This window comes from Prionailurus bengalensis, chromosome A1 (assembly GCF_016509475.1).
Source record: "Prionailurus bengalensis isolate Pbe53 chromosome A1, Fcat_Pben_1.1_paternal_pri, whole genome shotgun sequence".
Lineage (NCBI taxonomy): Eukaryota > Metazoa > Chordata > Mammalia > Carnivora > Felidae > Prionailurus > Prionailurus bengalensis.
In genome coordinates, this window is record NC_057343.1 from 73,620,642 (window position 1) to 73,642,623 (window position 21,982).

A 21,982-nucleotide genomic window follows, 5' to 3' on the forward strand; every position below is an offset into this window, starting at 1 on the left:
ATGGACTCTGCATTCTGTCTGGAATACTGTAGCCCAAATCTATCCCTCATTTGGTCCAACATACAGAATCTCATGACACAACTGGCAGTGGCAAAGGGAAAAGGAAACAGGAGAAGAGGGGAAGGAGGATAATCAGTTCATTCCTCCACCTCTAGCAATATTGCTCCTTTAGCTCCAGGACTGACCATACCCAGCATCCTTTCTCTTTACCCAACCTTTCAATCCCCTCTATCCCCCTAGAAACACGAAGACCCCGTCTTCATGAATCATCCTCTGGGCCAAGCACACCATTCTTCATATAGAAGGAATTCAGTACGTCTTAGGTGTTGAATTGGCTGCCTGAAATGGGACTTCATGCTTTGAAAATGTTACCAAAAACTGCGATAGCTTCTTTTGAAAAAGGAAACCAATCCTCAGACATTAAAATCTAAAATATCAGTTCTCAATCATGGTGTCTGAATCACTCATATACCATGATCAGCTGTACAGTGTTGCTCAAGTAATTTGTTACTAACAATAAAGTAACAATATTTGTCAATGATTGACTTTTTAAAATGTTTTATTAAGTAATCTTTACACCCTACGCGGGGGTCAAACTCACGACCCCCAGATTGTGTCACAGGCTCCTCTGACTGAGCCAGCCAGGTGCCCTGACATTTTTATATAATTAAAATATATTCAAAGTTATTGTTCTAATAATGTCCCTGTTATATTACTTCTAATATCATTTCTTAAATAGAGAAAGGAGTAAATGACAACTAGTGGGCAGAGACAGTTATTCAGAGAAGTGTACTAGACATGAGGATATTATCTATGGTGACTCAGACAGAGTTTGATTCTTTCCAGAAAGCCCTCCGTGCCCTCTTGTTAGCCCCATAGCATCAGAGCCAGGGAAATGAAAGATCACACTGTCATATGACTACACCCTACAATATTAATCAAAATAAATTACTTAGATGTTATACCCTATAGATACATACTAGAAGCCTACATATTTTATTTGTTTTATTAAACTATAACTTTGAATCCAAATGGGGGTCAGTCCCAAAGTGAACACAGGTAATTAATTTAAAGGAAATCTTAGAATCAGGGCTATTATCTCCTCCTTCCTTATCAAATGAAGTAGTCAAAGGAAAACAAAACAACAAACACAATAAACAAAAAAATAATGTGTGAGAGCATCTAAAATAACCAGAGTTTCCCCATTTTATTTCTTTAGATGGATGTTTAATAAGGTGATATGGAAGAGTCATAGCAGCCTTTAGGAGATCATAAAGTAAAAAAGTATTGGCAACTACTGGCAAATACAGTAGCCCCCCCTCCACCTTACATGTAGGGTATAAGTTGTTGCAACACGTCCAGTGGGTGCCTGACAGCCTGGACCCTACCAAACCCTCTACAGGTGATTCTTCTTATACACACAGACGTAATTATAAACTAGGTACAGTGAGAAATTAACAACAATAATAAAATAGAGCAATTATAATACTGTACTATAATCAAAGTTGTATAAATGTGGTCTCTCTCTCTCTCAAAGTATCTACCTGTACTGTACTCACCCTTCTTGTGATGATGTGAGATGAAAAAACGCCTACGTGAGGAGATTAAGTGAGGTGAAAAACACAGGTGCTGTAACACAGTGTTAGGCTACTACTGACCTTCTTACAATTGGTCAGAAGGAGGATCATCTGCTTCCGGTCCACAGTTAAAACCTTGGGAAGCAAAACCAGGGATACTCAGGGACTACTGACCGGCTCACCATGGACAATGGGAATCAGCGATGATGGATATCTTAAAACTCCTGCATTAGCCATATGAAGACAACAGCCACAGAAGTCAGAGTGTTTTTCATTTCCTATTAGTAAGTTTTTAAATAGCCTAAAGTCCTATTCATTATATATATTTTTTTCTTTCGTGTCTTATTTTCTGCTTTTCATCTAATACCTGTCCATACACAGGGAAATCATGACAGAAAACAACACTGAAACCTATAAAAAAAACCTATAGTGGTAATTTAATATACCATATATTTGGAGGTAGCAACTCTACCTACATGGTCTACTTATTGGAAAGCAGTTTAAAGTGTATCAATCCTTAACTACCCAATACCAAGATGACTGACTAGCCAGCCTGATTTAGGAAGCAGATATGCTTTAAAATGTCTTGTTCAATCATTACATCCTATGCTGCAGATCTTGGTATCTAATTTTAATTGCAAATCATCTCAACAACAGCTACTTGAAAGCCATGAAATGAACTGGTGAAAATATGAAACATTTTGTTTTTTAATTTCAAAATCACAAGTTTAAAAACACAAAATATATCATCTATTATTTTTATATTTGAGTTTCGTATTCGTATTTTGTATCCTACCTCCTAGCTATTTTTTTTTCCTGCTTTCAAATTGCTTTTAAAATGAACCCTTCTCTAATGGCTCTCTTGGGTGAAAGATTGTATCAGCCTACAGATTGGGTAAGTGTAAAAACATCCAGGATTTAGTGATAAACTAAAATACCTAGCATACCTTCCATAAATACATTCAACACACTTAGTGTTTACCCTTCAATCTTAAAAAATTCAAACCACAATTTAGTTAAAATAGTGTATCACTATTCAGCAGCTCAAAATATGGATATTTTGCCATAATTAAGATAGCAATTAGGAAATAAATATAATGTGTATTACCCGAAAATTACTTTCATGCAATTTTTTGAAATTCCTGTACCAGTATTGCCATATTTATTAGCAGTACCAACTTCTATCATTTTCCTTAATTTTCTTATAATTCTGAAGTGTAGATAAGAACTCCTAACGAGGGCCACCTAGGGCTCAGTCAGTTGAGCATCCGACTCTTGGTTTTGGCTCAGATCGTGATCCCAGGGTTGTGGAATCGAGCCCCACATCAGGCTCCATACTGAGTGTGGAGCCTGCTTAAGATTCTCTCTCTCTCTCTCTCTCTCTCTCTCTCTCTCTCTCTCTCTCACTCACTCTCTCACTCTCACCCCCCCTCTGCCCCTCTCCCTTGCTTACTCTCTCTCTCATAAAAAAAAAAGAATAGCTCATAATGAAATGTATGATATTAAAAAGTATTTCTACCAATTATAAATTTAAAAGAACACAAGAAAGGGTCAAGGATCTGCCTTACATTTAAACTGTTACTGCAAAAGGAAAAGCATGGACAGGCAAAAACCATTACCAACAGTCACAGAGATAACACCTCCTTCTGTTTGGGATAATACAAATAAGAGAGGAAGGTTATGATTCACAGAGTGCGTTCAGTGGCCCTAATGACCTTTCTCAAGGCTCTCACAAACACATGTTACTGGGCACCAGAAAGACTGGATAAGAAAGTGTGCACATATCTGTGCTAATCCATAGGACGCAGTGTGAATTCTGGAGTAGCATCTTTACATGCAAAGGGTGTACATTTTAATTTTTTATTCAGAGCTATGCTAATACAACATTCAGGCCCTTTACTTAACTCTGCAGTATTCTGACCTTTCGCGTGGTACAACCATTACGTTTACCCTAGTTTGCTAAAGGTTTGATTAATTCAATTATGTGCGAATCCAGAGAAATGACAGAATTCAGGTTTATGCTTCCAATTTGCTCCCAGTGCAGGGCATTTACTACTACTATCACCACCTAAAATGAACCCATTCCCCTTCTTGTATGAATTATGCTTGTGATCCTGTAAGCACCACGCTTACAAACCGTGACCTTTAATAAGGATCCCAGCTCTAAATCAAAGAAGCTGAACCTGCTGCTTTTAAGGCATTATTAGGTATGTTTTTATAAAGTTTGAATAGCCATTAATAATTAATACTCTTATTTTAACAAAAGTTATCTTCCTTAAAACATCAGTTTATAAAGACATGCAAGAAAGAGATATTGAGCCTGAAAACACAATTCAAATTTCACAACATAAAGTGGAAAAATAAAATTTATTTCTAGCAGTTGTGCTTTTAAAAACTATTCCTTAATGCACGTCCCCAATAACCCTTGATCCACTAATGGTCACTAAGGATTGCCAAGACACATGTCCACTACCAGAGCTTGAACAGCACACTGTATGAGGACTCTTATAGAAAAAAACGTGGTCCTAGTTGTTGAAACATCCAAATAGCCTTATATCCAAATAGCCCATGACATTTGTAGTCCTTCCCAGCATGGTGTTTCACTGGAAAACATCATCATGCAGAGAAATAAACTGCTGTGATGAATACTTAAGTACTACAAAGTTGTTCGGCACTCACCTTGAAAGAACTGAAGGTCATTCATTCTCACCTTATTTGGAAAGGCAATAAAGCTACCAGAGCTAGAGAATTTAAACTGGGAGTTGGCCTTAAATTACGTAAGACATGTGTTTGTCTATGTATCAGCAACATGCAACCTTCAAAGGAATATTAGCTACATTTCCTGTCTCACATTCTCAGCAAATCATCGACTTCAGGGAGTACATTGAAGCCACCTAGAGCCTCCCCAATGACATCTCTTTGGCCCATTCACGCCTTTTATTTCAGCCATCCCTCATTTTTTTAAAATTTGTTTATGTTTATTTACTTGGAGAGAAAGAGAGAGAAAGAGGGTTGGGGTGGAGCAAGAGGGTCAGAGAGAGAATCCCAAGCAGGCGCTGTGCTTGCTGTCATCACAGAGCCCAACACGGGGCTCGATCCCACAAACTGTGAGATCATGACTTGAGCCAAAATTGAGAATCGGGCACTTAACCGACTGAGCTGCCCAGGTGCCCCTTTCAGCCATGCTTCAAAGCTCAGAGGACGCGGTGGCCTTCCTGTTCCAGAGTGTCTAGATGTGCCTTTGGTTTATCCCTTCCCACGCACTGAGACCTAGTGCTCACTGCAGCAGCACATATACAAGCAGAGACCTATTTCAGCAGCCCACATTCAGTCATACTCAGAACCACACCTTAATCCGAGCTTTGTTTCCCATATCCAAGTAAGAAAGGACATTTCACTTGACTGCTTTTTACTATGAAAGGCCTCCCTCTTCCTAGTGCTACCCTCCCACAGCCAGCTCCACCAGTCACACTTTCCAGCTGTACTGGAACAATTCTCAAGCACGTCACTCCCCCTGCAGAGACATTCTCTAGTTCACGCATTTTTACCACATCCAATCTAAACTCCTCTGCCAGGCTTTTGGACTCCAAACTATGAATCCTCTATTCCTTGAAAATATGGTTTTATTAACATTCCCATAAATTCCCAGACATGTACCTTTCCCCCAGCCTTTGACTTTCACTCACATTACTCCCCCTGCCAGGAATACACTTCTTTCTCTCTCCTGCCAACTGAAACGTGCATTCAAGAGTCAGCTCAGGTCACACTTCTCTGAAAGATTTCCCTTTCCTCGCCTTACATCCCATATGGGTCTCCTATAGCACCCCAGTTAGCCTTCAGTTGTTTAGGACTCTCTCATTTCTAGTATTCTCCCTACATTTAGCTTAAGTACTCATCGGCCAAAGACCAAATCCTTACAGGATGCCTTAAATCTCTCCCAGTAACTAACATAGAACTTACCACACGCTATTTAGTAAATACGGGTAAGTTCATTGTATAGGATGATACATTGTCTATCGTCTCAAAACCTCAGGATCACTTTTGAATTTCCAAATAACAGATATCCTTCTATAGACTAACTGCATCTTTGGAACAAAAAAAATAGCAGTCCTGAGAGAAAGAGAGGGAAAGAAAGTGTTGCTTTTCAGACACAGATTTAAATGACAACTTATCCATGAGATTTCTGCACATCTCATAACAGCTTTTGTCTCAGACTCTTTGCAAGGATGTTACAGCCTTGGAATCCAGGGATAGCGCCTCCTTCCAGGTTACAAGACAGATTTATTTCCTGACCAGGAAAAGGAAGATAATGCCTCCCCACAGGGCAAAGGTTGGGCAGCTTTGCAAAGCACTTCTTAAAAGACAGGGGATTGCCTAACCTTGCAGTTCCTAAGCTGTGACACAAACCCTGTGTGCAAGCATCCACCTGGGTCACTCAGCATTGCCCCTGGAGAATTCGGGGCCAAGGGGAATCGATTAGAACATGAAGCTCATGCTGCCTGCTGTGCCCTAAGTAATAAAGTCCTTTATCTCTGACCCAGGAGTCTCCTGTCTTCAGCCAGCATCCATATAACTGGGGCAGACTAACTTGGTAGCCTGCAAACTGGGTCAACTCTCAAACCCTTTGTAGTTTTTGACAACTTCTGGCTGTTAGCCAAAAGCAAGTCTGTTCAATTAGGAGTTTTTAGTTTACAAAAGAAAACAGAAGCTACCACATCAGTCTACACATCTAACACACAATGACATGGGTGAATCTCCAAAACAACATGCTGAGTGAAAGAAGCAAACTCAAAAGTGTGAAGACACCATGATGTAATGATATGAGGGTCTACAGCAGGCTAACTTAAAGTGGGAGACATCAGAATGTGGTTGCTTCTTAGGGGAGTCACTTGTGGATAGAACAGGGAAGGAGTTTTCTAGGGTGATGGGAATGTTCTATGTTTTGACTGGGGTGGTGGTTACAAGGATACAATAGTCAAAAGACATCAAACACTACAGTTAAGAACTGTGTGCTTTAATGCATGGAAATCATGCTCAATAAAAAAGCATTACAAGTTCTAAATATCCAAACACTGAATACATTGAAGTCTGTTTTAGTTTCAGGATATAATGATTCACAGACCCACTAAGACAATACTGGTCACATTCTTTGAACATTGTCTTTAGAGAGGCAGTTACAACACAGGGATTTAACAGTCTGCACTCTGGAGTCATACTGCTCAGGTTTTTTGTTAGCCAAGTACTGTCAGGCATCTTCCTTAGCCGCTTCATGCCTGAGTTCTCTCCTGTTAAATACAGTTTGACCTTGGCACAACACCTGGCTTGCAGGCACAGACCCCCTGAACAGCCAAAACTCCACGTTCAACTTTCGACTCCCCAAAAACCTACCTACCAATAGCCTGCTGTTGACTGGAAGCCTTACCAAGAAGGTAAACAGTTGATTAACACATATTTTGTATGTTATACTGTATTCTTATAATAATACCTAACTTTTTCTTAAAATTTTTCAGTCTTTCTAAGCTACACAGTTTGTCTGCTGGTTTTTTTTCCAATTGTCACAAACCTCAAAAAAATTTCCAATAGATTTATTGAAAAAAGTCCACGTAAGAGTACACCCACACAGTTCAAGCCCATGTTGTTCAAGGGTCAGCTGTATAAAAAAAAGTTCCTACCTGTGGTTATGAGAACTAATTAGGTAATATAGATAAATTGCCTTGTATGTAGAAAGCATTTACTAAAAAATTGGTTGTAATTATTATTTATTTAAAGATCATGATAACACAAGATTCAAAGTAATTCAGAAAAGGAATTCAGGATATTTATGTTAAAGCAGAGGAGCAATATGCTTTTAAAAATCTGGTAAGTTTAATGTACATTCACTGGTGGGAGTATGAGGTAGAATATTTACTAATAACACCACCCAAAAGTCATTTTTATTATATAATCTAATAAAGCAATAGATCCAAATCATTTTTTTACATGCTACTGAAAGCACAGAAAGAAGAAATTAAGCCAAATAAATTTCACTTCTAGCAAATATCTCAAGTCCAGATAGAGGTGTCTCATTTGCTTTCTGACAGCTGCATCGTTAGCCTTTTTTCCCCTAACGCAATACATGTGAAAGTAGAAGATCCAGTTGAATCCTAATCCAAACCTTGCCTAAAGAGTAAATTGAGGACAAAACTTGTGAAAAACAGGCCTAAAGGAAATATATGAAAGGATCAAATCCTGGGTATCATCGTACAAAGACAGGGAGAGTGGGACAAAGGGGTGAATTCGCAGCGATGGGAAAGCACTTTGGTAAAGGACAAAGCAAATAGGGATCAAACTTCATGGCTCTGCAGATCAGGCCACACTCTATCTTTAGTATATATGCCACTGGTTAATGTCCCCATCAAAAGGCACGTGTGCCACAGAATCACCTCAGCACTTATGCTCTTTAAGATTATTCCCAAGCTTTTAAAAGGACGTATAATTAGAAAAGAGAAAGTAAACAATAAGCAATACTGATGTAAAATTTCTATCCTTTTAAAATTCATTTTTTACATTGCTTGTTACTGCATCATTAAAATAGTTCTAACATTTAGTATCTACTCCATTAAGTGTCTTTCCAATATTTCATATCCATTATTATATGTATGACATGTGAGGAATTTTATGTCACTGAATTGGCATATGAGTAGAAAATTTCAGTGTAAAAGAAAATATAACGAAGTTAATGAAAAATGCAAATTCCTAGGAAACAAGTCAAATCTTTGGATAATAAAGGAGGAACGAACATATTGGGTTAGTGTTTTCAACCTGCCCCGCCAGGAAAATGTTGAGGCAGAATGGTGATTACTGAGTATTTAATTATGGAACTGACTCAGGCCTCCTGGCAAACAGAATCATTTCTCTGCTTAAGAATTACAATACCTGGGGTACAGCAGTAACACAACTGAAGATGAGTTTCAGACTTTGAAATAGGTAGCTACTAAAAAAAAATAAAAACCTACGATTATTTTCATCTTTAAGCCTTATTACATGTTTCTTCTTTTTTTAAAGTACAACAGTAGCGTGCCATGAGCTTCACCCAGGAAGTGGAAAGAATAGAAATTACAATCCCTCCCCAACCACGATTTTTCTAAGAGGCAGCATTACAGAAGAGGTTGCCACATACTTCAGTGATCCACTGTGATCATGCAGACAGCAAAATGTTACAGGGGGAAAGGCATTTTAATTATGACTACATTCATTTCTATCTAAAAAGCAGGTGCACACACTTAACATATGTAAAGTCCATAAAGTTCGCACTTCCTTTTCTTGCCAGACCTGAAGAGTTCATCTGAAAAAGTGGCATTTAATTGCACTCCTTGACTCCTCAAACCGAACAAAGTATTGTGTACAAAAACATCTACTCTCGACAAAGAATTGTACATAATCATAAAAAAAAAAAAAAACTTCTTGGCTTTTCTTCATTGTAAAGAGCTTTTTTCCATCCCTGAGGACTTCCAGCTTTGAAGTGAAGAAAATGAACTTTTTATCATAGAGTGACCCTCCTACAACTGCCTATTTACGTTTTGATCTAAAAAGAGAAACTTGTCAGTTTTCTACCTGCTAATCACCGCTACCACAGCCCTCCTAATGTGGACAGTCTGGAGAGAGCCAAGTTTTTACTCCATGTTTCAAGGAGATGGAAGCATTCTATCTGGCCAATGATCAGTGGATCCGGATCCACAGGCGTTGTCCAAATCAAAAACCTGTGGTCAAAACATTCTAGACTCCTCCCTCTCCTGCCTTCCCCGGTTCACATTGGCCACTGAAGTGGACAGACTGCCCTTTCTCTCAGCCCCTGTCACTGCGTTATTTTGGACCTTACCACTTCCACTTCAGTTGCTTCCTTTGTGGCCTTTCTACCTTCAGTCTTGCCCCACTCAAAGCTATTTTCCACGCTGTCACCATAGCAATTGCCTAAAGAATAAATCTGACCATGTCACATAACACATGATCTGTTCCTGACTACTGATAAAGTTTATTTGTATATCAGGACCCACAAAACAGAGGCAGGCCCAGCCACCTGGTCCACATCACAAATCCAAAACTTAAGGCACCCTGCACGTAATGGGAAACACCTGTCAAGGAAATCTAACATTCACTAATCACAATCCTCCAGCTGGGCTTTAGCTAGCTTACTTTACCTTAGAAAATGGGACCCCCTAGCCTTGTAAGGGAATCCCTAGCCTCCCAGTCAATCATGCTTGTTTCCTTGTTGCCTCTTCCAACGCCTCTTAAAACTCACACTTGCCCAAAATCCCTTGGGAAGAATGATCCAACTACTTGTGAGGCACTGTACTCCCCCAGTCGAGGATTGTTCTCCCTTGAAGAAAGGACATCAAACTGATTACTAAATTGTTTCAGTTTTGTAAATTGACAGCTTGGCAATGAGATGGGCCCTGAAGACAGCTGCTAAAGATTCTGGGGATGGCTTCTAGAAGCAGGTGATTGTACCCACAGAGCCATTTTATTTGCTGCCTCTCCAGCTGCTCTGGTAAGCTTCTCTCTGATCAAGCTCTGCTTATTTTGCATTCTGAACTCCTCAAGTTTGTTCATCTTAATCCTTCCAGGTGGAAAACTGGGGTGTGAGACTCCAGGGGTTTTTCTTCACAAGGTGGAAAACTGGGGTGTGAGACTCCAGGGGTTTTTCTTCACAAGGTGGAAAACTGGGGTGTGAGAGACTCCAGATTTTCATGGTGAGACTTAGCAGGCCACATATTTAGGTTTGTAGCCAAACTCATCTATGATTAAGCACGTTGTGGGGGGTGGGGGGCTTTCAAGTATCAGGAACAGTGCACACAGGCAGTCAGAAACAGTAAGTCTGGCTGAATTATGATGGCTTATTTCAAGGGGAAATAATGGTTACCCTTCAATCTAAGGAAAGCAAGTTGGCAGCCATTGGGGGTGCAGGACTCACAAAACTCAAGGCAAGTCCACAGCACAAAGTGCTAGGAAGGTTGGGGAAATAAATTAACACAAGAAATTCAGACTTTTCTGATGAATGGCACATCAAAATCTAAGTAGGCACAAGTTGGACCATTAAAAGCCATTAGACTATCCACCACTACAAATAAATAACAGATCTAGGGGTGCCTGGGTGGCTCAGTGGTTAAGCACCCAACTTCAGCTCCAGTCATGATCTCACAGTTCGTGGTTCAAGCCCCACAGCAGGCTCTGTGCTGACAGCTCAGAGCCTGGAGCCTGCTTTGGATTCTCTCTGTCTCTCTTCTCTCAAAAATAAATAAACGTTAAAAAAAGAAGAAAGAAATGCCTCCTACTACTCCCTTCTACCCTCCTTTACCTCAGTACTCAGTCTACTAATCCTCTGTCTGCACTGCCTTTCCACTTTAAACACACTGCAAGACTGTAAACAAAAACCTTCCAAATTAATGGCCTATGTCCAGAGGCCCTTATATCTACCCCCAAAGGAGGGTCGCCACATGGGCCCCTCTCGGGGTTGATGGGACTCCAAGGGATTCTCCAGTAAATCTCCACCAGTATTCCCTTAAACAACCAAGGGGAGACTAAAATAAAATTAATTTTAAAAACTTTGCCAAATTCTGGTAGATGCTCAACTTCACTCTCTACTTTAAACCCCACTCACTCTGGAGACTTGGAGAAAACTGATCGGGGAAACCTGAGAGAAGTGAGCAAAGGGTGGAAATTCTTACCAGAATCAGCTCTCCTGGATCTCTGTCTGTAGTGCCTGGTCAAGAGAGGAAGGTAAAATTTCATGTTATCTCTTCCTTTTCAAGATGCATTGGTTATTGATCCTTTCTCTCCCAAGGACAACTATTGCCTTCTTACTTATCTCATTTTGGGTTCTGAGAACTGGGCTTGGCAACCATCAGGTTGGGGGCCCTCAAAAGATAGCCAGACAGAAATAGAAGTTGCATTACATTTGTGGCTAGTGCCCTACCGATTATTGCCAGCTTTCAAGGGAAGTGGGTCTTTGTTTCAGCTATCTTTGGGAGTGGCTCTGGATCTTGGGAGAGAGGTATCTTTTGCACCTTCTTTGGGAATGCCTCTTGCGTTCAATAGATTGTTCAATACTGCCAGGAATATTTACTGCTTGTCCTGGCCTAAACCTAACAAGATATTTAAAAGGATGATTTTTTTTTTTAACTAGTTCTATGGTTAGAGCTTTGCCGATATTGGAGGCTGATATTCAGAACCTCATAGGAAATTTTTTAGGCCTTCTGTCCTAAGTCAAATGAAACTATGTACCCAAAAGGAAATAAAAACATTCCAAAGACAAATAGCTCTAAATCTAGAACACAGGAATCTTTCGATTTCCACCTTAGTTGAAGAGCTTCTCCCTGACCTGAAGAAGCAAAGAGAAGATATATAGTTGGATGGGTGGTCAGCCCTTTGAGATCATACAGGTTGCAATACCAATTGTTTGAGGAATTACAAAGAACTGTCCTTATCTTGTAAATTCAGTCTTTACAAGAACAGAATTGCAGCTCTAGAAGCAATTCAAGACCCATCTATCATTTTTAATCAATCCCCAACTCTCCCCCACCCCCCTGCCCTGGCTAATCTATTAAAGTTTGTAGGTATTGTGAAATTTTGGTTTAGGGGGCACTTGGGTGGTTCAGTTGGTTAGGTGACCGACTTCAGCTCAGGTCATGATCTCACAGTCCGTGATTTCAAGCCCCACGTCAGGCTCTGTGCTGACAGCATGGAGCCTGGACCCTGTTTCAGATTCTGTGTCTCCCTCTCTTCCCCTCCCCCACTCACGCTCTGTCTCTGTCTCTCTCAAAAATAAATAAACATTAAAAAAAATTTTTTGGATTTAGGAAACATGTCCTTGTTGGAGGAGCTGGCATTCTTTCCTTGTGCCTTTGCAATGTAAATGTTCTACCCACTCTTCTCTGGAACCTGAAGGCCACCTCTTTGAAAAGCTAACTTCAGGGAGGTAATTCTTATCAGAAAGAAGGAAGAAAAGATAGAAAGGGACGGGAGGCTATCTGGAAACTAGGCCAATGAAAAATCTTTAAAACGTGTCAAGCCGTCTGAACAAGTAACCTTAATTTATTCCATCAATTTGGATCCAGCCGTTCTTTTATAATCTAGCAAGTTTTGCATTACTGTACCCTGGAAATCATCTTTTTCGATTTCTAAATTTACAGTGAAGTTTTTTTTTTTTTAAATCCAAAATGTCTGTCACCTGTGATTCTCCCCCAATAGCCCAAAGATAATAGAAGCCAATAGAGAGAGCCTCCTCCCTCCTCCAAAACGTTTAGAGACTGCAGGAAAGGCATCTGGAGAATATAATGGTTATAAAGGAAGGCCATCTATCTGTTCCAGCACCAACCACACAACTCTGTGCAATGCATGAAGAGCTCTTGGTGGTGTCACCGGTCAAATAAGACGTGTTTCTCCTTCCAAGGCTCAGAGCGGCGGTGCCTCTACAATTCAAACCCGGCTCTGGGCACAGTCTCTTCCTGCACTGGGAAGGAGTCGCCACACCTCTAAGAGGGGCGGGTCACTGAGGATCCAGACGGGGCCCCTCCCTCTCTGACAGTCTCCGATTTTGGAATACAATTTAAATATACTCAACAGAGTCCCGGAGAGACACAGGGGAGAGGGGAGAGTTCACTTGGAGCCCGGGTCGGGTGGAGGATTACGGAATCCTAGAACCGGAGAGCTGACCTGAGATCATTCTCACATTGCAGCTGAGGGAACTTCAGGAGCCAGCCCGGGTCCTTCCAGTAGCTAGTGCGGAAGCTGAGAGCCCGGCTCCGCTCATCTGCTCCTCGTCCTGAGCCAGGGTGTGAGCCCAGTCCCTTTGCCTCTGGGCCCGGCAGCGCGTTGAGGGGACCGCGGGTGCAGGCGGCCACCTGTGGGCGCAGAACTCACTCCTTCGCGGCCCTTGGGCCGGCGCTCCGAGGCGCCGCTGCGCGGACGCCGGCAGACTGGCCCGCAAACCTGCAGCCTCAGGGGCCTGGCCCTGCCCCCATTCCGGGTCGCGCGAGCACCCGCCACAGGCCGCCCTGGTTTCCATAGCAACAGATGCACGAGTTCCCCCAGAGGCGCCCCCAGGGTCAGAGGTCATCTCTGTGACAACGGAAGCTTCCCGCGCTACGGCGGCTCGGGCGGGCCGTTTCCGCCGCATTGCGCTGCGGCGCGCCGGGCGCTCCTAGGAAGGGAGCGCGCGGTGGCCGGTCCCGGAGCCTCGGGCCGCGGATCACACCCGGAGGAGGACCGTGTCTGGCCCGCGTGCCCCGTCTCTTCGGACTCAATTAGGCAGACTCACAACCCGACTTCGGCCAGGTCACCCAGGGGCCCGACTCCTGGAAGCGGATCGGAGCCGCAGAGTGGCCGGCCCCGGCTTGCAGGGAACAGTGACACGCCGCTCCGGAAAGCAGGGACTCTGCCCCCGCCCGTGAGGCCGGCCAGACCTCGTCCCTGACACACTTAGCGCCTGCCAGCCCGCGGCCAGTGGCCCAGCGCCCTCCGCCTTGACAGTAGCTCCAGAAAGGAGAAGCTACCTGGATCAGCGTGGTTGTGGGATGTGCAGGGAGCTAGCGAGTTTGAAGATGACTGCTTTAAAACTGGAAAGAACAAAATATTAAGGGAGGGGGGCACCTCCTTTCCAAGCAACTGAACTAGAGGCTGTTTAGGTGCTGCCCCTCAAGAGCAAAAATATGCCACCAGGGAGGGTCCCAGTTACCACCTTCAGATAAAGAAGTTCGATAAAGAAAACAGGAACAATTCATTGAGCTGTTTTTGCGGAACGTCTTCCTTTTTAAAGAGAGGCAAATTTAAGATTAGAAAAGAAAATGAATGGGGCTCTTGCAGAGGGCACCTGATGGCACCCTACCATTCGCTATTTAAAGGCTGAGAGTGCCAGATGGGGAGGCTGTGATTGGTTCCGTGAGCTTGTATCCTTGAGTAAGGCCTCAAGTTTTGAGATTTAGGAAGAGGGTATTATAAAATGTGGGCCTAGGGAATGTTTGCAAGTGGTGTTTCAGGATGCTTTATCATGGCGGGATGAAGCGCTGAGAAGTCCACTAAGGACTTTTCTTCTCTTTGTTTTATCATTAAGAAACCAAATTCTTGGTTGGCACTGTTGGGAAGGAGTAAGCATTAAGTGACCTTAACCAAGCTAATTTATGATACCCGCTGTTACATTCCCACAGTTAACTTTCTCAGAGAATCCTGTTTTCACTATTAATTCATTGACTAAAAATGCATTGAAAACCTGCTCCGTATCATAAGTAGAGTTTATGTCAGGGAACAATAATTAAGGCAACAGTGCCCAACAATTGTTGGGTGACTCTCTTAGATAGTGTTAGTAGGTTAAATAAACAAAAACCTCAGTTTCCCTGCAAAACATGTCTGCATCATGCCTCCCTTTGCCTTCATGTTTATTCCTTCTCTGAACCTCCCTTCCTTTTGTCACCCTGCCTTTTTCATTCTGAACAAAGCAGAAAGTCAGTTTGTAGCAACTAGAGAAATACACAGGGGAAAACATCAGGAAATACTTGGTCCTTAAAGAGCAGAAGAGCAAAGACATTAGTGCATCTCTAGAGGAATATGGAGGAACTCAGAAGTCTGCCTCAGAAAATTCTCTACCCTTCAGTGCTCAGGTTCAAGTCTTATAAGGAAATATGGAATGTGGTACACAAAATGAAACCCTAAACAACACAGACTATGGCACTGGGCAGGAAGAAGTGTCCGTTGTATTTCCCTGACCCACAGTTCCTCCTGGAGATGATCCTAAGGCTACACTCAAAGGTTTTATTACAAATATAGACACCACGATGTAATGTCTGGTTTAAAACTTAATAGAGGGGGAAAAAATAGAAGAGCTTCAAATATACTGTTAAATCCCAACTGTCTCGCCTTAAGGCATAAAAAACTATTTTGAATAAATACTTCCATTTTGAGACATCTACATGGTATTTATAGGAAGATTATGAGTCAATTGACTGAGTTATGATGCCAAAATGTACAAAGAAGCGAAAATTTTGATTGTTGTCCTTGTTGCCATATGTATTTTAAAAAACCAGAGAAGTCCCCAGTGTTTGTGTTGCTAAAACATGGAAGACTGGGTTTGAACGTTAAAGAAATGGTTTCACGTGGGAAATGTTAAATACAGTCTAGAATTACCTTTGGCACCTTCTGAAAGCGATGCATCGTTTGAAAAAATATTCTCAGTTTTAGATGCTGTGGAAGATGAGACTAGGCTGGATAGGAGTACACCCCGTCATCCTTGTGGTTAAAACCGAGTTTAGATTATCATGCATCGGATTTCACACTTGTTAACTTGGATTTCATTTCAAAAAAGAAAAATCCACTCTCCCAGAAAGTCAATACTTGGAAGCCAGTCTAAAATACTGTCCTTTGGTTCCTGAAGTGCCCCTGCTCTGCAAACTCATTTTGCTACTTCAGTAACTAAAGCTTCTTGGATGGAGTCCAAGGCCAACTCCGATTACACGGAATCCCACTCTAAAGGCAAGCATGTCAGAAAGAGAAGGGCCTCACACCTGTTTGGTGTTGCAGCCATGCAGTCTGAATTTGATGTCTCCATTTGGTACATGCTCAGTGTTTAGAAATGCAGAGGGTATGGCCAATTTGTGGCTTACCCAGCTCTACAGGCACCCAGGATGAGTCGGCAGGCTGAGAAGGGGAAGGAGTAAAAAAATGCTTACTTTCTTTTTTCGCCCGTCTCTCCCTATTTTCCCACTTCTAAATGCCATGACAGCCCTACATGTAAAGCAAGTCGTTTTAAAAGAATAACATATATTTAAATGAGTAACAGAGGCGTACCAGATGTTTTTGGCACCTAAAACAGCTTTAGCGAAAGGCAAAAGCAGAGCTGAAAGACACCAGAACAAGTAGGAAATAGCAAGTGACAATGAGTTCTACCAAGCCTTGCTTGTATGATCTCCAAGTTACCTGGCAGAGAGAAAGACTGCGTTCAGGAAGGGAGATGCTCGGGGTCATAAGTTTGTGAGATCTAAATGTGCTCTGTGGAACTAGGTCCAGGACATCTGCTTCATACCCTCCTTGCCACTGTCACTGGTACTTAATAAAATTATCTTTGACTACAACTTATCTTAAATTCTATGCTTTCCCAAAACCCTATCAAGCCATGGAAGTTTGGGCATCTCATGAGTGTGGTTCAATAAGTGTATCTATTTAAGGGTCTGGGCTTCCTCTGCTTGTTGTACATTATGTGTCTTGAAGAGATATCTATGACATGACCTTAGTATTTACCTTTGTTGTGGATTTTTTTTTCCAACCACTATCCTTAGCAGCTGTCACTCAAAGTCTAGCGACCTAGATTAGTACCCAACTGGCCTGTGATACACATTGGTCAGTCCAATCTATCATTGCTGGTTTAACGAAACATATCAAGCCCTCCTCCAGGCTAACTAAGTGCCTTGGACTTAGTATTCCCTATTTAATGATTTGCCTAAAACACAATCACCTTGCATGACTCACAGTGAAAGTTGAAGCAGGTAACATTTATTCTAAACATACAGCCATTGCTCAACTAGGAGAATAGGGGACAGTAGGACATTTAAGCGTGAGTGTGCATGTGTGTGTGTGCTCTCTGTTAATGGTTGTATTGTGAGACACTGGACGTTTCTATGAAGACGGTAGATTTACATTATATGCAGGATTTCCAAGCTATTAGAATTTATTTTACCAAGCATATATTGTGTAAGTATAATCTTCATGTTCTTTTCCAGTTAAATCTTACATAAAAGCAACTACAAAAAGCCTTTTAAATTAACACCTCTTATTTAAAAGCTAATAACTTTGGGATATATAAATAACTTTGTCCTTAAGTGCATGACTCTATTTTCACATCAACATGAGTATATAGCAGAGTTTTAAAAGTCCTCCAACGAGCCTTGACCAAACTACCTACACTTCTTGACAATTTAAAAATTGGGAATAATCAGTAATTTGTTCTATAATTTGCAAAAGTTGGGAAGAATTATTAATCTACACAGTATTCACACTGAATTCCTGATCCTAGTACTGGTATTTGGAGGGATTCTGCCAAACTTCTTAGTTTGAAACCCGTTAATTGTCCTTATTTTAGATTTAAGATAACATAATAGGTAGTAGTCAATCTGTTCTCTTTGGTTTTAACAGTTAAGAGGATGTTAGTCTTTGTTTTATTTTAATTACCCAATTAACTTCTTGGTTATACTGCTATCTTGGGATCGAAAACCTGCAAACGATTTTAGGCTTCATGTTAATAGCAGAAGGAGAATGGAATCTACCAGTTACGTTACAATCCTGAAAGGGAATGGTTAAGCATGGATTTGAGTCAAGTTCAAAAAGCAAAACTTTTAGAAGATGAGATAGTGTGACACATTAATGTCACATTTTTAAAACAGCTTACAAAATGCTCCAGTTCCCAGGTTGGAACTCTAACTTCTAGCAATGTAAGACTACACCATCCTATCAGAATAGTTGGTGATGTCGTTAGACACTCTTTGAATTAACCTATCAATTCACACCCAAGTACTTTAGCATTCATAAGCTGCAAAATAAATTACTCTAAAAATAATGTGTCATTTGACACCTTCCAAAATGTCTTGGAAAGAAAAAAAAATCTTCTTTATTCAGAGAGAGGAAAGTGGGTGGGGTGGGGGAGGTGTAATAAAAATATCTTGAATCGTGTATGGGGGGAGGGGAATTAGTGTTTCCAGTAAAATTGTTTACAAAAAAAAATTATAAAGGCCAGTAAGGAAACTTAGTGTCCCCAGTCCACCCTCCAGTACTATGGAGGGAGTGACTTTATGGTCCCTAGACTAATGGCCGAATCCAAAAAAAAAAAAAAAAAAAAAAAAAAATGCTTTTACAGTATTCCTTTCTCAAAAGGGGGCTAAATCTTTTCACAGGACAGGAAAAGGCTTCAAAACCAACTATTTTCACTGCGTGAAGGAACAATCCCCCTCTCTCCCAACGGCAGCCCTTGACTTGTCCCACTTGGGTAAGTCTCGCAAAAAAGGTCTTCACATTAACTTGTGATACAGTAGTGCTGCGGATCTAGGCATCACCGAAACATCAGCGAGTGTTGGGCCGGACGCGGGCTTGGGGTACACCTCACAGCTGAATTAGAAATGCGGGGGGTAAGGGGACAACACGGCTTTCTCCTTGGGCAATGCTCAGGATGGTGGTGTCAGCTCAGAGTTGCTAAACGCTGAGGAGTTGGGAGAGAGAAGGGTAAAAGGACAGGGGACTGAGGGAGGGGGAGGAGGGGGAGGGAGGGGGAGGAGGGGGAAGGAGGGGGAGGACGCCACAGAAGGGGCCGGTGAGTAAGGGGCAGAGCCACAGCACAGGGATGAGAATTCCAGGGCAGAGGCACAGAGCCCACTGCAGCACGGCGCCCGCGGGCAGCCAGAGACTTCCCCCAGAGCCTCCACAGCCACCCAAACGTCCCAGCTGGGGCAACTGCCCAGGTGTCCTCCGCCCGCAGGAGGGCATCTGCCCTTTCGGACGGTCTAACAACTCGCGGTGTCCCTTCTCCTGCAGCGGTGGGGGCCTCACAGGGTGCTCAGCCTCCACACCCACCGCCTCCATCCCCGCCCACCCCCTCCTCCCCCTCCACTCCCTCCTTCCCCTCCTCCTCCTCCTGTTCGCCCTCCTCCCGCTCCTCCTCCTCCCCCTCCTCCTGCTCTCACTCCAGGCACCCGCAGACGGCAGCCCCCTCGGAGCGAGCCGCCCCAGCTACGCTGCATTTGCAAGGTTCGGAGGCAGGGAGGCAGCAGCCACTTGCTGCCCGACCCCGGCGGAGCTTGGGGTGTCAGGGCGGCCACGGGGAGCCATGATCGACTACACCGCAGTGCCAGCGTCAGGAGCCTCCAGCGCCCCGGCTACCACTGCAGGACGGCCGGTGCCCCGCCCCCGCCCCCCAGCGCAGCCCCAGACACAAACACAGGGCCCCCGGGCCCTCCCCAGCCTGAACTGAACCCGGGGACGCCACACACCCCCGCTGCCTACGCGCGCGGCTCCCAGACTGGCTGCGCCCAACCTCCTCGTCGGCGCGCCGCCGCCACCACGCAGCCCTCCGGCCCGGCCTCCCTGGCGGACTCGCCCACAGCTTCGCGGCCGCCCCCAAACGCTTCAGATGGGGATACCGGGAAGTGAACCCCCGGGACTCGACTCCCCGAATCACCTGCATTTGCATTTCTTATGTAATGCACTGCAAGTTGCCCGCTTGGAGCCTTTGGAATAGGGGCGCATGATCACCAGAGCCTGAAGCTGGGACCCACGGTCCGGTTCATCCGCACTCGTGGGACTCAGGCGCAGGGTTTTGATACTGTTTGGGGAGGGGGGGGAAGCCTTAAATTACATATATTAGAGGGGCTGAGTTTGTCTCTTCGGTCTGGGGTTCCCCCAGGCATAAGCCCAGCTCAAGCATCCCCAGCAGCAGGAGGTGTCAGAGGCAGACGGGGGAATGAGTTAATACTCGTGCACAGAGAGCTAGACGGGGGAGGGAGGCGGGGGCTGACGGAGGAGCGGGGCCGCGAGGGAGAGGGCCTCTTTTACTTCGGTAAAGGTGATGGGGTGGCGAACATTGTGCAAGCTAATCAGAAAGTCTAGAGCAGGCTCTCGGCACCGAGCTACGTCCCTGAACCTGCAGCCCAAGTACGAAGAGCTCGCGGTTCCTTCTCCTGGCAACTACCGAAGCTTCAGCCGCCTCGGGCAAAACCTTAAACCACAGCCCTTCAAATATTCCACCAAACATAGGCAACCAAATACATTTAAAAAAAAAAAAGTTTCCTCCTCCCTCCTAGTGATGGATGTGTCACAGCCAAGAGATGCTGACCGTGGTTTTCGGGCTCAGAGACGCCGATCCAGCTGTTACTTGTTTATTCATGCAACACCTCTATATGCAACACTGTCCTGGTTCCTGCTCTGTTCCCCTGCCTTCCTGCATAGCAGGACTGCATATCTAGCTCAATGAGCAACAGACAGGTTATTATGAGGAAAAACATAACATGATGCATGTTTTGCTTACCAGTTGGGTTCTTGTTTTTCTTAAGACTCTTGCCACAAAGACACTGCAGCATATGCGTTCCTTTGCTGAAAATGTTCCAAAGAAACCACATTGATTTGGGCGAAAAGCAATCCAGCAGCTTAGACACCCTGAGAAAGAAGAGATCCTTGTGGTTGCATAATAATAATTTGAAATCAGTTCTCCTGAAGAGGGGCACCGGTTTTACCATAGGAAAAACGATAATATTCCGGATCTTCTCCCAGTTTTTTCCCCTCACGTGGTATATTTCTTTGAGACTTCTCAGTGATTGTTTTTTTTCGGCCAGGGTGAATGATTTATCCCCCTCGATCACCACTGGATTATTACCGAAGGGTTGGAAAAAAAATCCTTTTTCAGCATGAAGCCAAACAAAAAAGCAAAGAAATCCCAACAGAGACCAGAACTAATCAGAGAGAACAGTAATGCACAAAAGATCCCCAAAGAGAAAACCATAGCCTTTTACTTGATCGCTATGAGGATGGGTGGGTCTGCAGAAGGCAAAGCAGGATTCATCTCACTGAGAGAAGACTGCCATTGTGTAGCCCCTAGGAGAGAAGGAAAAAAAAAAAAAAAAAAAAAAAAAAAAAAAAGGAAAGAAAGAAAGAAAGAAGAAAAAAAAAAAAAAAAAAAAAAACACCAGCACACGCACACACACCAAATACCACCTCCGAGATCGAGTCTGACAGCCGAAGACAGAGCCTCCCTTCTCCCGGTGTCGGTTTTTTTTTTTTTTTGGTTTTTTTTTTTTTTTTGGTTTTTTTTTTGGTTGTTTTTTTTTTTTTTTTTTAATAATCAATCGCCAGTGCTCAGTGGGATCGGATTGAACCTGCCGTTCTCAATCACCACGAAGAAAAGATGCAAATCCAGGTGCCCCCTCCCCTTGTCAGGCTTGTAGTAGGTAGAGAGCGCCACGGATCCCCTTCCTCCTTCCTGTCACTCTCCCAGTTTCCAACAACGGTGAGCATGAGGAAAATCTCCCCTCCGGATTCCTCGCCCAGCCTCGGATGTGAGTTACAGGCATTAGAGGGAGGAGGAGGAGGAGTTGAAGTTTGCATTGAAAAGACTGGCTTTCCATGACGTAGCCACGTGCTTTCAGACCCGTCACCAGTGAGATGCTTCAACCCGCCCGGGGAGGGCAGTGTCACTGCAGTCCTCCGCTACTTTCCCCCTTGGAAGTCCCCCACCGCCGGCACCCAGCCCCAGCCCCAGCCCCAGCCCCAGCCCTGGACCCTTTCCCTCCTCTGCCCAGCATGAGTCGGCTGGCAGCTCGCTCCAGGAGCCATCTAACAGAGCCTTCGGTTAAAAGTGAATTCTGAAAAGGAAAATTAACAATTATAATTAGCAAACCTCAGAA

General features: G+C 43.5%; 1 protein-coding gene across 1 annotated transcript in view; it reads right to left on the bottom strand.

Annotated features, from left to right (window-relative positions):
* The window catches only part of FGF14 (fibroblast growth factor 14), a 620,232-nt gene extending 598,561 nt beyond the window's left edge, over nucleotides 1-21,671 (bottom strand). Inside the window, exon 1 of the mRNA XM_043582620.1 lies at nucleotides 20,611-21,671. Coding sequence (XP_043438555.1) covers nucleotides 20,611-20,818 — 208 coding nt within the window. The 5' untranslated portion in view covers nucleotides 20,819-21,671. The remainder of the gene's footprint in view (nucleotides 1-20,610) is intronic.
* Between the last annotated feature and the right edge of the window lie 311 nt (nucleotides 21,672-21,982).